This window comes from Crocodylus siamensis, chromosome 1 (genome assembly GCF_052110815.1).
Source record: "Crocodylus siamensis isolate JL-2025a chromosome 1, ASM5211081v1, whole genome shotgun sequence".
Classification (NCBI taxonomy): domain Eukaryota; kingdom Metazoa; phylum Chordata; order Crocodylia; family Crocodylidae; genus Crocodylus; species Crocodylus siamensis.
Genome location: NC_143395.1, coordinates 55412814 through 55426066, shown reverse-complemented (window position 1 = coordinate 55426066; position 13253 = coordinate 55412814). Strand labels below are relative to the sequence as shown.

The following is a 13253-nucleotide window of genomic DNA, read 5'->3' as shown; positions in this document are numbered from 1 at the left end:
TTTTTGAATTATAGCCAGGTTTTTTCTAAATTGGGAAATTTGCCTTTTTCTAAGTAGTGTCCATATTTAGAGAAAGTGATATTGGCATTGAGAATCCTTTAGAAAGGTGCTGTGGAAGCTTCGTCTGCTGTGAAGTCTTTGCTTTAGTCCGACTTCTCTTGGAACAGGGTCTACATTGGCAACAGCCATGCTAATTGCTTTAACAGGCAAATAACTAAGTTACTTCTTGAAAGTGAACCATCCATCCTCTATTGCTGCACTTCCCTCTTGAGAGGTAACATGCTGCAATGGTTTGGGACACATTTTTGTAGGGAAAGGAGAGGTCTCTAATTTATAAGCATCAAAATTACTGTGTCCTTAAATTTACTCCCAATTAATCAATTTTCTATTAATTTTAAAATGGTGCTGCAGCAGGCTTGAAGTACATTGTTAATTTATTTACAATGCTAGAGGTTTTAAGAGCAGAAAAAGGTGAATTTTATTAAATCCCTTTTTATAGTCTTTTTTTTTTTTTTTAAGGTACAATTTTGATACAAATATGGCTATTTAAAATGAAGTGACTAAATAATAACCAACATTTACAAGCCTTTTAAATAACCTATGAACACTTCAACCTGTAGTAAGAATATGAAAAGTTTGAACTATTTTTTTCATATGTGTTGTATGTAGTGCTAATTACTCTGTATTGACATGAAAAGCATATTGTAAATTTAACTCACCCATACAGTTTGAAATATTCATGCCCAGCATTTTGCGGATTAAGGGAGTTTAAATGTACAATGTTTGCTGGGAATCAAATTGATTAGTTAATTATTACTGACTTGTTGCTCACAAAGCTAGCTAAGACTACTACTGTATTTTTTTTTTTCTTAGAGATTTTGTTTATGGTTGAAAATCACACGGCTATCCTTATGGTTATTTTTATGGCTGACTTGAACAGACTAAGCCCTCTGAGCAATGGGTTTAACTGGTATTGTTCTTGACTTTACCTGATACTTCTGATGTGAACTCTGGCTCTTCTAAAAGAAGTGGAGGGCTGGGGAGCTGGTAGAAGTGGGGTCAAAATGTTCCTACTGGATAATTCTGACTCCTTACATTTGCTAGTGTTAGCTTATAAATAAAATTTAACATTTTATTTACTTCATTGTTCCACTACTTTCATGCATTCATTTTTGATTGGCAGTGCAAAGATGGTCGGCCTCTATCAACAAGGGACAGGCGAACCCTACAGCAACTGGAGGAGAGGCTAAGGACACTTCGAAGAAGAGAGAGACACCTAGAGTTTATTGAGAAAAGCTGGTGGGCAAAATTCTGTGGAGCTATGCGACCCCTGAAGGTAAAAACAAATCAAATCCTTACCTGGGTTTTTCATTTTATGCCTGCTTTACTATAGAATAACTACTCTGAATTTTACGTTGTCTTTCCTACTATGGCCCAAGTCTGTTGGGGGCGGGGGTGGTTAATACCAAATAAGTTATTTCCTCAGTTCTCCAAAACAGTATTAAATAGCTGTTACTACTTCAGCTTGTATAGATGAAAAATGCCACCTCATTCTCTACCCTTGAAAGAAGCATAGGGTGCTGCAATTGCAAATATGAATGTGTGAGGCCTAGGTATTTATAAGCAAAGATGTGCTTCATCTTTTTACCTATGCTATCATTTTTTGGAAGTCTGAGGCTTCCGGTCTTTCTCTGTAATGATATATGGCTACTCTTACACAGTAAGAACATGAAATAGTTATTAGGTTGGTCTCTATGGGCACTCTTGCACATATTTGGGGTGGGGGGCACTTTTAATTAGAGCGTCTCTGAAGGCCTCTCTAAAGTGCTAGCATATCTTGTGTATCTGTGTCCCCATGCTTAAATAGTGGTGGGGGGCACTTGATCTAAAGCTCATCAAACAAACAAGCTTTAGATCAAGGGCCCCCACCACCATTTTTAAGCATGGGGAAACTGATGCTTGAGATGCAGGAGGCTGCTGGAGCATGGAAACCGCTGTGCACCAATAGACTCAATTGAGTTGGCATAACACTGGAATTCAAGTGCATCAGAGCAGCCTCTTTACTTGTGTGTAGGTGCCCTAGAAAACTAAGCTGCTACCTGCTGTTTCTATAACCACTGACAGATGTTTAGAATTGTCTAAATGGGTTGTAGATTGAGGGCTGTTTCACATGCAGATATGTAGACTAGCTTTTTACCAGTGGAAAGTCGAAAATTGACATTGTATGTTAATTTACACATTTCTCTGCTATAGGACCTTCTACGTAGAGGGGTACTTAGCTGTGTTTAGTCTGAAGTTGGGCAAAAGGCAGGGTAGAGGTGCACCTTTCTAGAGTAACTGAATCAGTGATGCCTAACTTTTCTAATTTTAACATCTGGTGAAGTGAACTCTTGGTCATGAAAGCTTAAGTATCTCATTGACTTAGTCTGTAAGGCTCATCACTACTCTGGTTTCTAAAGGTGTGTGATACTCAAACCAGAAAACTAACATATAATTGTAGAAAAACTTTGATTACTTGTTAGAAATGTCAGTACTTTAACACTTTTTTTATATTAAAGCATAAAAAAACTGATAAATTGGAATTCTGCAGGTTGGTGTTGGAAGTCTCCCAACTTTAGCTAACTTCGTCATACCAGCTCTTTACCTTTCTTTAGTGGGAATAGGTCTTGCGATGAAATATTCTGACTCCTGGAAATAAACAGGGAAGAGAAGCAGAGTGGATGAATTGCTTTGTAGTCCAGTCTTCTGAATTTCTTCAGAAGTATGAATTCCATGCAGCATCTAAGTTTTTCCTTGGCCTAAAGAGAGAACTAAAAGCTAAGTGGTCATTATATATATACTGACCAAGCATATATACTACTTCTGTGCACTGGGTGGTCCTTGGAGTACACTATGAAGTCCACCTCCTCTTAAACTGTTTATATTTCAGCTGACTTCCCTTTCTAGAAGAGAGGTGCTTATCTACAGCTTTAGTACTGAGGGGCTATGGTTTTTCTGTTGGCACCGTCTTCTCCAACTGTCCTTTCCCTGTCTTCTTTAGTGTGGCCCAAACGAAAGTCCTGATTCACTCTATAGATTGGTATGTCTGAGAAGATGGCTTGTTCTTAGATTGCTGCTGGGATGATTGTAGTTACTTTATTTCTATCGATGCAGTTTCTTGGAAGGAAAGACGACTTCCATTAAAATATTCATTACACTTAATGCCCTGCAATAAGAAGGATCATTAAGGTAGTCACAACCAGAGTTCTCTTGTTAGAAGTCTTTGGCTGAGCAGTTTGTGTTCAAAACAGTCCTTGGTGTACAGACTTCTTTTCTTCACAGTTGCATCTCTTACTCCTGTCTGATACTACCCTCTCTCCAGAATCTGAGGGCTGGTTCTCTAATTGTCTTCTCAGCCCTTCGTCTTGATATCATTGCTTTCTTGTGGCCTAGTCTTTTGGCCGCCACCCTAAACAACTGGGATACTTTGAGAGAAGTGGCCCTTGTTCCTTCATGGAACTCTAGAGTCTTAAATGAACTTGGAATTCTTATCTGTACAGAATCTCTTAAGTTTTCTTGCTTATGAGTCCCAGCATTATGTTGAGAATGGAAGCTTTCTTTTACCACTTCAGTGTTTTGATTCCTGTAGGTCAGGGGTGTCCAAGATTTTTGAATGTGGGGCCGGATCATGAATTTTTTTATTACCCAGTGGGCCAGCAGGAGCAGGCACTCATGTGGCCTGTCCAGTCCGGCCTGGGGGCACAGGGGTCAAGGGGTGCTGCCTGACACTGCTGTGTCCTCCCTGCCACCTGGGTGGCCTTGAGGATACTCCCACACCTGTGTGCCTGGGCTCCGCAGCCAGGGGACATGCGGGGACCCTACAGGGGGGTGCGGGACATGCAGGGACACCCCCTTGCTCCCTCTCCCCTGGGGCAGGCCAAGCCCAACCAGCAGGGCTCCCTTCCTCCCCAAGGCCTGCAAATCACCATCCCCAGCACGATGTCTGTGGGTGCAGGGGGATGCAGGGAGGTGGGAGCGGTACCAGCTTCCTGCCCTGACAGTTACAGGAGAAGCGACACTAGCATCTCGCACACACCTGGCTGCAGCATTCCTCTGAGTTGGCATCTGTGCCAGCTGCACAACGATTTGCTGTAGCCTGTGTGGCCAGCTGGGACCAGTGCAGGGTGGGGCAGGCATGCAAATGCAGAAGGGAGAGGCAGGGCTAGGAAAGGACACTGAAATGAGGGGTGAGGGAAGGAGCTGCACCATGTCAGCAGTGATAGGCTGATACCGTGCATGTGGGAACTTTGTCCCTTCCCCAGCCCTTCAGCAGCCATTAGGAAGCTGCTGTGGGTCTGGGGGAGGGACAAGGGGTGGGAACAAAAGTAAACTGTTTACTTTCATTTCCCATTGCAGCACCTTGAGCCTTGGAAAATGGCTTGGTGGGCTTCATGTTGGACAAGCCTGCTGTAGGTAGTTATGGTAGCAAGTTCCTCTTCTACCCCCAAACCCCTTTGGACTGGGATATGCTTTTATTTATTTATTTATTTATTTTATTGATTTACATCATTGTTACCATAAAAATAATAGAAAAATTAGGGTTGGAAGGGACCTCAAGTTATCTAGTCCAACCCCTTGCTGAAAGTAGGACCACCCCCAGCCAAGGTTGTGTCTTACCTAGGTCTTAAATCTCTAAGGATAGAGATTCCACAACCTCTCTGGGGAGCCTGTTCCAGTGCTTCATTACTCTCCCCATGAGAGGTTTTTCCTAATATCTAACCAAAACTGCCCTTGCTGCAGGTTGAGACCATTGCTCCTTGTGTTATCTACCAGCACTGAGAATAGCTCAGCTCCATCCTCTTTGGAACCTACCTTCAGGTAGTTGAAGGTTGCTATCAAATCCCTCCTCAGTCTTTTCTCTAGACTAAATGGGCCCAATTACCTCATCCTATTTTCAGCAATGATGTGCCCTAGGCCTCTATTTTCATTGCCTTCTGCTGTACTCTCCCCAATTTGTCTGCTACTTTTTTCTGTAGTGAACACAGTACTCCAGATGTGGAGTACTCCAAAACTGGAATACGGTGCTCTAGATGTGGCCTCACCAGTGCCGAAGAGAGGGGAATAACCATTTCCTTCAATCTGCTGGCAGTACTCTTACTAATGTATGCTGTTTAGCCTTTTTGGCAATAAGAGTACACTGTTGACTTATTCAGCTTATTGTCCACTGTAATCCCTGGCCCTCTTTCTGTTTTACTTAGCCTCTGCAGAGGAAGGAGGAAAGACCAGCTTGTAACAATTAGGGGTGCACTGATGGATTTATTTTCAGGGAGGGCAATACAAATAGCTGACTTTTAAGGAGGCGTATTGACATACACTGATCCAATTTCTGATGTCAAGTCTGACAGCTTGAAGAGCAGTGTCCAGCTGGTAAGTCTGAGGGGGAAGGGAAGAGTGGGGGGGATATACAGATCGAGGCCCCTGTAGTGAGGGAAGAAGTGGGGCTGGAGCAGGGACTAGGGCAGGTGCTGCCTAGCTGGGGTGGGCCAGAGCCTTGGCTCGTCCAGGGTGTGTGTGTGGGGGGGGGGGGGGGGAGGCTCCTACTGCTGCACCCACCCTAGAGGAGCAATGCGGGGGACATGTGCTTGATCTCTGCCTGGGGTGAGGCAGGCTATTGCTGCGGGCTGAGGCTGTGCTGGGCTCTTGGTGGGGGGCTGGCCTGGGCTGTGCTCAGAGTGGGTGGCAGTGATGCTGGGAGGGGAACTATGGAGGGGAGCAGCAGCCATCCCAAAATTTTGCCACACCCCCTCAGTCCCCTGTCCCAGTGTTGCCACCTGTCTCACCCTGAGCACAGCCCATCCCAGTCCCTGCTGGGAAGATACTGGTGCAGCCCCAGCTCACCAGTGGTAGCCCACCCTTGCCCCATGCAAATCTAGGGTCACATGCCCCCATGCCCTTGCAGTGTGTGCGCAGCACTGGGAGTCACCCCCTTCCTCTCCTTCCCTAACAAGCCACTGCTCTGTCCTGAACTCTGCTATGCCTGGGCAGTGCCTGCCCCTGCTGACGGCCCAGCCCCACTTCCTCTTCCTCCCTCACTGCGGCGGACCTCAGTCTGCTCCCCCCCACGCCCATTCCCCCATAGACTTACCAGCTGGATGGAGCTCTCCAAGCTGCCAAGATGTGCTCCTCCCAACCTATGTGCTGCGCTGTGGCTATGTGCATGAATGGGGCGTTTATTTGCCACATTATCAGCCACATCAGACAAACAATCTGATTTCCAATACAGTCAATTTTCTTTATATTGGTGCAGATCTGATATTGGACTTCTGGTAACAATTGTATCAGAATCGTGACTCCAAAGCTAAGAATACTAACAGTCTTAGGGCTGAACTACAATGTGCTAAAGGGTTTTTTGGTGGGGTTTTTTCTTCCCCTTTTCCCTGGAGGTGCTTTGTTAAGGGCATATCGGCTACCAGCTCTAAATCTTCACAGTTAGAATTTTATATTGTTTCAAGCTGGAACACCAAAGGTGCCTCATGATACCATACTGGGAACTGAGCAAATGTTATTCATACAACACTTCAGAATCCTGAACAGCCTGGGAACTGGGTTTTTAGAGGGGAGGCTTTGACTATGAAAAATGGTAGGGCAGATGGAGTGCCCCGCGTGGCAGTCTGCTTGGTGGCAGGCCCAGAAGTGGACTGGAAGTACTTCTGGTCTGCTCCTGTGGGATACTCCATCCACCCCACCATCTCGGTGTTCATAAGCCGGGCCTGGTACCTCGAGGTACACAGAAAAAATATCTAAAGCTGTATCTATGGCCGGATTGCTGATTCTCTGACCCAGCATCGAATCATCAGATTTGGATTCAGCTGAATCGAATCAGGACAGTGTTCCAAATCAACTAATCAAATTGCTGTCCCTCAAATCATGCTGAATCCAAATCAAATATGGCCTGCTTTGCATATGCCTACTAACTTTGTCATAATGTAAAAAGCATGTTACTGTTGTCATCTTATTACCTGAAGACTTTCTGCTCTGTGGAAAACTGGCTGTTGCAGAATTATAGCAAATGCTGTGGGTCTTGCCACTTAGATCCTTAGGAGTATAATGGCAGGACTTTTTTCTTATCCCTGAGGGGCTTCCACTTATGAAAGAGTCTTTTCCTTAAGTTTGGCATCTTCTTGGGAGTTTACACAAAGTTAATATTGAAGTTCTTGCTCATTTTAAAGTTCTTCATTACCAATATAGCAGTGGATAGTAAAGCCTATTTATATAAAGAATATTAGTTTTTTATAAACATCAGTTCAGATTTGGCTTAAATGTGGAAACAAGCTGTATAATTTGTGTAACACTTACTTTAATGTAACTGCGTATAAAATCCCTTGTAGGTTAACTGCTGGGAGGTGGGGCACAATCTCTGGATACCAACTTAGTGGGGGTGCCAAAATGTTGTCTGTACCAGAATCTCCCCCCCCCCCCCGACCTGTCAGCAGTAGCTGAGCCCAGAGAACACACTGTTGGTATAAGAGTAGCAACAACTTAGGCCGGCATACTATACCATAGCAACAGCAGCTGGGGATCTCTCTCTCTTTTTGAGTATCTGCAGCAGTTATGACTCCGGTTCCCCCACCCCTTGCTCTTGACACCCCCTAATCTTCAGCTCAGTGGCACCTCCTACCCTCCTTCCATCCTGCCCACTACTCTGCAGTAAAACAGACCCTGCTGTTTATGGCTCTTGCTTTTAGAGATGTCCTAATTTCCTGGTCTCTGTTGTATTTGTACATTGCTGTTTTAATATCTGTGATCAACATATTTTACGTAAATGGCCACATTCTGAACTGACATAATCTTAAGATGTCTTCAAAACCCCATTCTTCACAGGCTGAGGAAGTTACAAGGGTAGTTTTTCATTCACTAGACTAAAGTATTTCATAAGAACAGTGAATTTTTACTAAGAGTACAGCAGAGGCGTAGCTGCAAATCGGTTCAGGCAAAGCCTCATTAGCATGTGTTAAATTTTTAAAAGTAAATTCTAAAATGTCTGACTCAGAAAATATTTTTATCAGTGGGAATGGAGATTGTCTTGGCTTTCGTAGCCCTTTTTTTTTTTTTTTGCTCAAATATATTAAAACAAGTTGTCATTATACCTGTTGGTACAGAATGTTAGATTCTATTGATTTTTAAGGAAGGACAATATTTTACTATTTTATTTGCTTTGAGAGTCGAAGTCCCTAAGATCGCAACTAAATAATTGTCTGTTTTCTACCTTTTATTTGTAGAGAGGTAAGATGTAAAGCTCCTGCAAGAGTTCCTCAATTCTGTTTTAAAAACAAAAAAATACTTGGATTGCTACTCTGAGCAATGTTAATTGTATTGCATCTTTGCATGTTCGCCAAATAAAAAGGGAAATTGGGATGAGACAGTGAAATGTGTAGAAAATGAGAACTTAGGATGGGAAAGTGACAGTATAAATTTGTGGCTTAAATTATGGGCTCAAAAATATGAGTGCGCAAGTGTTTTTGAAACACTAGAATTACACTGGCAAATTTGGTTGTTTTGTCTTGTGAGTCTTAAGTTCTGTAAAACTGCTTCTCCATTAGCCCACTCGTTTCTATCCTCTCTTTTCCCATCCATTCTACCAGTAGTTTTGCTTCCCCAGCAGTCCTGTTACTTCTGACCATTAGCCATTTATCATGGAATGGCCATTTGGAGCTAGTTAGGGAAACCTCTAGTGTCCCCACTCTCTTAGCCTATCTCTTTCCTTCAGTTAAATTCCTTATAGGCTTCCCAGAGAGGTGGTGCTCTCACCTTCCCTGAAAATCTTCCAGAGGAGACTGGATAGGCACCTGGCTGGGGTCTTATGACCCCTCCCACCCCCAGTGCTCATTCCTGCCCATGACGGGGGGGTCGGACTCAATCCATCTAGGTCCCTTCAGACTCATTGATTCTATGATTCTGTGATTTCTATGATTCTTTACAGTGTGGTAGGAATGAGTGGGATATAGATTTTGGAGGAAAGGCCATCAATGTTTTTCTAATATATGGCCAGTGACAATAGTGAATGCCAAATCTATACTTGGGTACCTTCCTGCTGTCCTTCACTCGACTCTAGTTTCACAGGCCAGCTAGGCACTGTGGGTATCAATTTTATCACAGGCCAACTGGACTGTTTTGATTTCAGTTTCGGATTGAGGAGGCAAAGTTGGGAGTGACGTGAAGGCAAACTTATTATAGCTTACACACACACAACAGTTAACAGAAAGATAAATGCGATAAGCAGACAATGCAGTATTAAAGAGCTAAACTTGATTGAAGCCTTCAAGAGGCTGAGAAGTGATGATCAAAATAACAGATGGATCAATTCTGTTGCAGGCCAACTGGGCACTGTGAGGGTATTAGCCACTGGGCTGTTCAAAACAACAGATAGACAGACATGGGTTGGCAACTTTATCAATAGTCCCTCAATGCCAGGTATGTGTCAAGTGATTCCAGCAAAGTTAGGTGTCCCCAATTGACGCTGTCAGAGGGATTACCGGGGAAGGTCCCTTGATCAGGATCTGATCCTCACTCGCATTGGGAATCTGGGGTCCGGGTGTGGAACAGAAATGACCGTTCTGTTCTCTCCTTCCTGCTGGCTAACTGATGCATTTGCTTTTTATACCTAGTCTAATGCTAACCTGTTGGCTTTGGAGCCACTCATGTTGCCCTATAGCTGCTACCCTATGAGATTTGAAAGGTGTTAAAAATTTATTATAAAAGGTTACTACCCAGACTCGGGTTTATCCAGTAAGCAAATCATAATACAACACCTTTAGGTCTGAAATTGACATTGCTCCGCCTAAGCTCCAACCCCTTTTAGGTTTCATTTGAATATGTTTTCTTGGAACGTGCTTTCCTGGAATGTGTTGGGTGTGCCAGGCAGTTGGATCCAGTTTTTTATCATCACAGCTGAACCCTGAGCAGAAACGGTCAGGCCAGCTAATCTCACATGTACAGTTTTGCCTATGGGGCCCAGTCAGTTCCATGAACAGTTAAGTTTAACCAAAATGATAAAATTATGACAGACAAGTTACATTTGCAGTTTACAAACTTACACACTTTATATTAATTAGTATTACCTGTTTAGTCAAAATACCAAATGCCTCTAAGAAGTGAATATTTATTGCTTATTAATCCCTCTGATTCTGGCCGTCACTCTAGTTCCTTTCATTTTTTTGCCCTTGAAGTTTCTGGGGTCACTGGGTATAGTTGTCTTTTATGGTACTGGATATCCAGGATAGAATGGAAGGGGCCACCTTTACTAAGAGTGTTGTAGCTTAAAGGGCAAAAATTGGTTACCCAAAATAATGATGCTTTTACTTGAGTATATAGATTTGCTCACTTGTCACCTTGATTAGTTTCTATGCCTAGGGAAGTGTTTTAGCATTTCAGGAATTATGGTAACTTAAGTTGATTTAATTCATGTAGTAGGTAGATAAATGTCACTAGTTGTTGAATCATCACATTAATATCTCCCATTGAAAAGGGGGGGAAAGAAAACCCTCTTTTGATTTGCAGATTTGGAAGGTTTAATCATAGCTTCTAAATCTGTAATATCCTTGGCTTCTGAAGAAACTACAGGCTTGGAAGGGAGTTGGGGCGGGTGACTTTCCCATTTATCTTAAAGATCATAGAATCCTACTTTCACTATATGAAAACACAAAAATCTGTAAGTAACTTTAAGAGCACAACACCTATTAATTTGTCATGACTTATGATAACCAAAGTTTAAAACTGACTGGTTGGGAGTTGTTCTGTCTCAGAGAGCCCAGAAAAACATTTTGTATATGCTTACTAGTCTTTGTATCTATTTTAATCAATTCTGAACAATAAACAAATAAGATAAGCCTGTCTTATTAGGGCCAGAAATACACAGCAGACTAAGGATAATCCTCCTTTTTTCTGTTTTTATATAGGATAGATATTTATTTGGAGTGAGTAGGATTCTGGATTTGGACCTCCTTACCCCACTTTTAATAATGGAATCATTTCATGAAAAATATCTTATTCATCGTGAGAATCTGTTTTAAAGTAGGGAGCATACATTGTTTTTGTTTTATCTGCAAAAACATAATACTCCTAAATAAGTAGGTAATCAAGTTCAAATGTTAAGCAGGTATAACATAGATAATGCTATGCCAAAGATTAGCAAAGCAGTGAAATTATACTTTTTATTGTGGAATTTGCCTCAAATTATAATTTATGTTAACTTTTTTAGTAACATTCTTGCAAAGTGTTTTATACTGTATCCTTCACAGTGGTGTTCAGGGTAAAGTTGTAGCCATCTGGGTACTATAATAATTGACTTCCTAAAACAGATCTATGACAAGTGGAACTTTCAACAGTACAGTTAAAGGAATGAGAATCAGTTAATTATTAAAACTTTACATACCTCAGTGTTGTAGACATGATGCTTTATCGCTTGTTGGACTCTCCATATTTGCTGTATAGTTGCTCTATAGCAGTGATTTTCCAACCGTTTTAAGTAGCGGATCACCTTTTGGCATTTTAAAAGTAACCAAAGATCTACTGTGTGCCACCCCCTTCCCCAGCAGCTAAGTCTGTGGGGAGGGGAAAGGGGTGGGTGCAGATGGAGAAAAAAATTATTCCCCCACCCAGCCAGGGGCCCCACTCAACTTGCTTCTGGCTTCTGCAGCACTGTCCCTCACCATGGGGCCCTCAATCTAGCCCCCACTGTTTCTCTACCGCACAGAATGACCTGCTGGGTTGGGGTGGACGTGTGCATGCACTCAGGAACTCGCTCCCCTCATCTGAGCCTCGGATAGATCTGAGAGCCTCTTGGACTCTACCACAAGAAGCTCCGAGATCCACTGGTTGGTGACCACTGCTCTATAAAAAGCTGTTCTATAGCTGCTTGTAACTGCTTAAGTTTGTAATGTGCCAGCCAATCACCCCTCTAGCATATGTTTCTAATTATTTTCCAGCCAATTCTGTTTACTACCATAAAATTGCAAGGGAGAAGAACATCTGTGTGATCTGCCATTAGCTTAGCTATGTAGTTTCTAGCCTTTATCTAAGGACCTGGAAACATCCATTGTGAAACTTGGAAATGGAGCTATTCTAACTACAGCCAATAGTTTTCAGCATTTTACCAAGAAACCACTGGCTGCTCCTTCCCCTTGCTGCTCCCATTTGGCATGGTCTTTATTTTTTTTTTAATGACATAGTGGCACTGGTTTAAATTGCTTTCCAAAACAGTATTTGCCTAGATCCTGTTTTGATGTAATACAATGAGATTACTATATTTACTTGAATACCAGACCAGGTTTTTTTTTCCCAGTCAGCATGGGAGTATGGGTGAGCCCCCTGTCTTTTTATATTCACATACAGAGAAACATGATTAAATACATTTATCTGTTGCACTTAAACTGCTGCCAAAAGCAACATGTGCTCAGTAATGGAAACAACCCACATATACATTTTTGCAGGATCCCAGACCCATGAAACCCAGGGGAGCAGAGGGCAAGGGGGCTATCTGATTTCCCCCCCCCCCATTTTATTTCCCATACTGTAGCAGTGGGAGGGGGACAAAAATAAGGCAAGCCTCCTATAACTATATTTTATACCTATAAATGATAACCAGTTTATAAATATTCCATATATAGAATCTAATTATTGGAGGTAGTCTTGTATCCAATGTCATCTTAAAATTGAATAAATATGGTAATTCCCTGTTTGACAATTGTTCTCAAAAGAAAACTAAACCATATTGACAAGGCAGACAGTCAGTATTGGGATGATGGAGCATTCCACAGGTTCACTTCACAGTGTGCTGCAAACCAGAGACAGACATGTTCCACATTTAATGTGGAATATCTTTGTAGTTTATTTTACTATTTTTATGATTCTTTTTACCTGACTGAGAAGGTGACATGTTATTTATGGTGAAATTAGCTTAGTGTTCGTTCCATCAATATACCTTTATAGCTGAAAAACTTTACGTTTAGGGAAGGTACTGCTTGCCAGTCCCTATACATTAGGTTCCTTTTTAATGAATTTATTGTTGAAAGAATAGATGATAACCTATACTCTTGTGTTGTAGTTGCTGTGGATCCTAGGACAAAAAATCATTTCTCATATTTTTAAATATTTAACTAAGCCTAATACTAGTTTTGGATTGTAAGGGAGTATAAAGAAGAAATTGGTGGGTTTCATTGATCCCCATTTTGCATGTCCTTGTGTTGGAGCCAACAGAAGTTGTGTGCATGTCCCTA

At 42.2% G+C, this 13253-nt stretch overlaps 1 protein-coding gene across 3 annotated transcripts in view; it reads left to right on the top strand.

Annotated features, from left to right (window-relative positions):
- The window catches only part of LMBRD1 (LMBR1 domain containing 1), a 211592-nt gene that overhangs the window by 129331 nt on the left and 69008 nt on the right, over nt 1-13253 (top strand). For all 3 annotated transcript variants that reach the window (XM_090034614.1, XM_090034620.1, XM_090034608.1), the window contains exon 9: nt 1184-1336. In XM_090034614.1, the coding sequence (XP_089890740.1) occupies nt 1184-1336 (153 nt within the window). The remainder of the gene's footprint in view (nt 1-1183; nt 1337-13253) is intronic.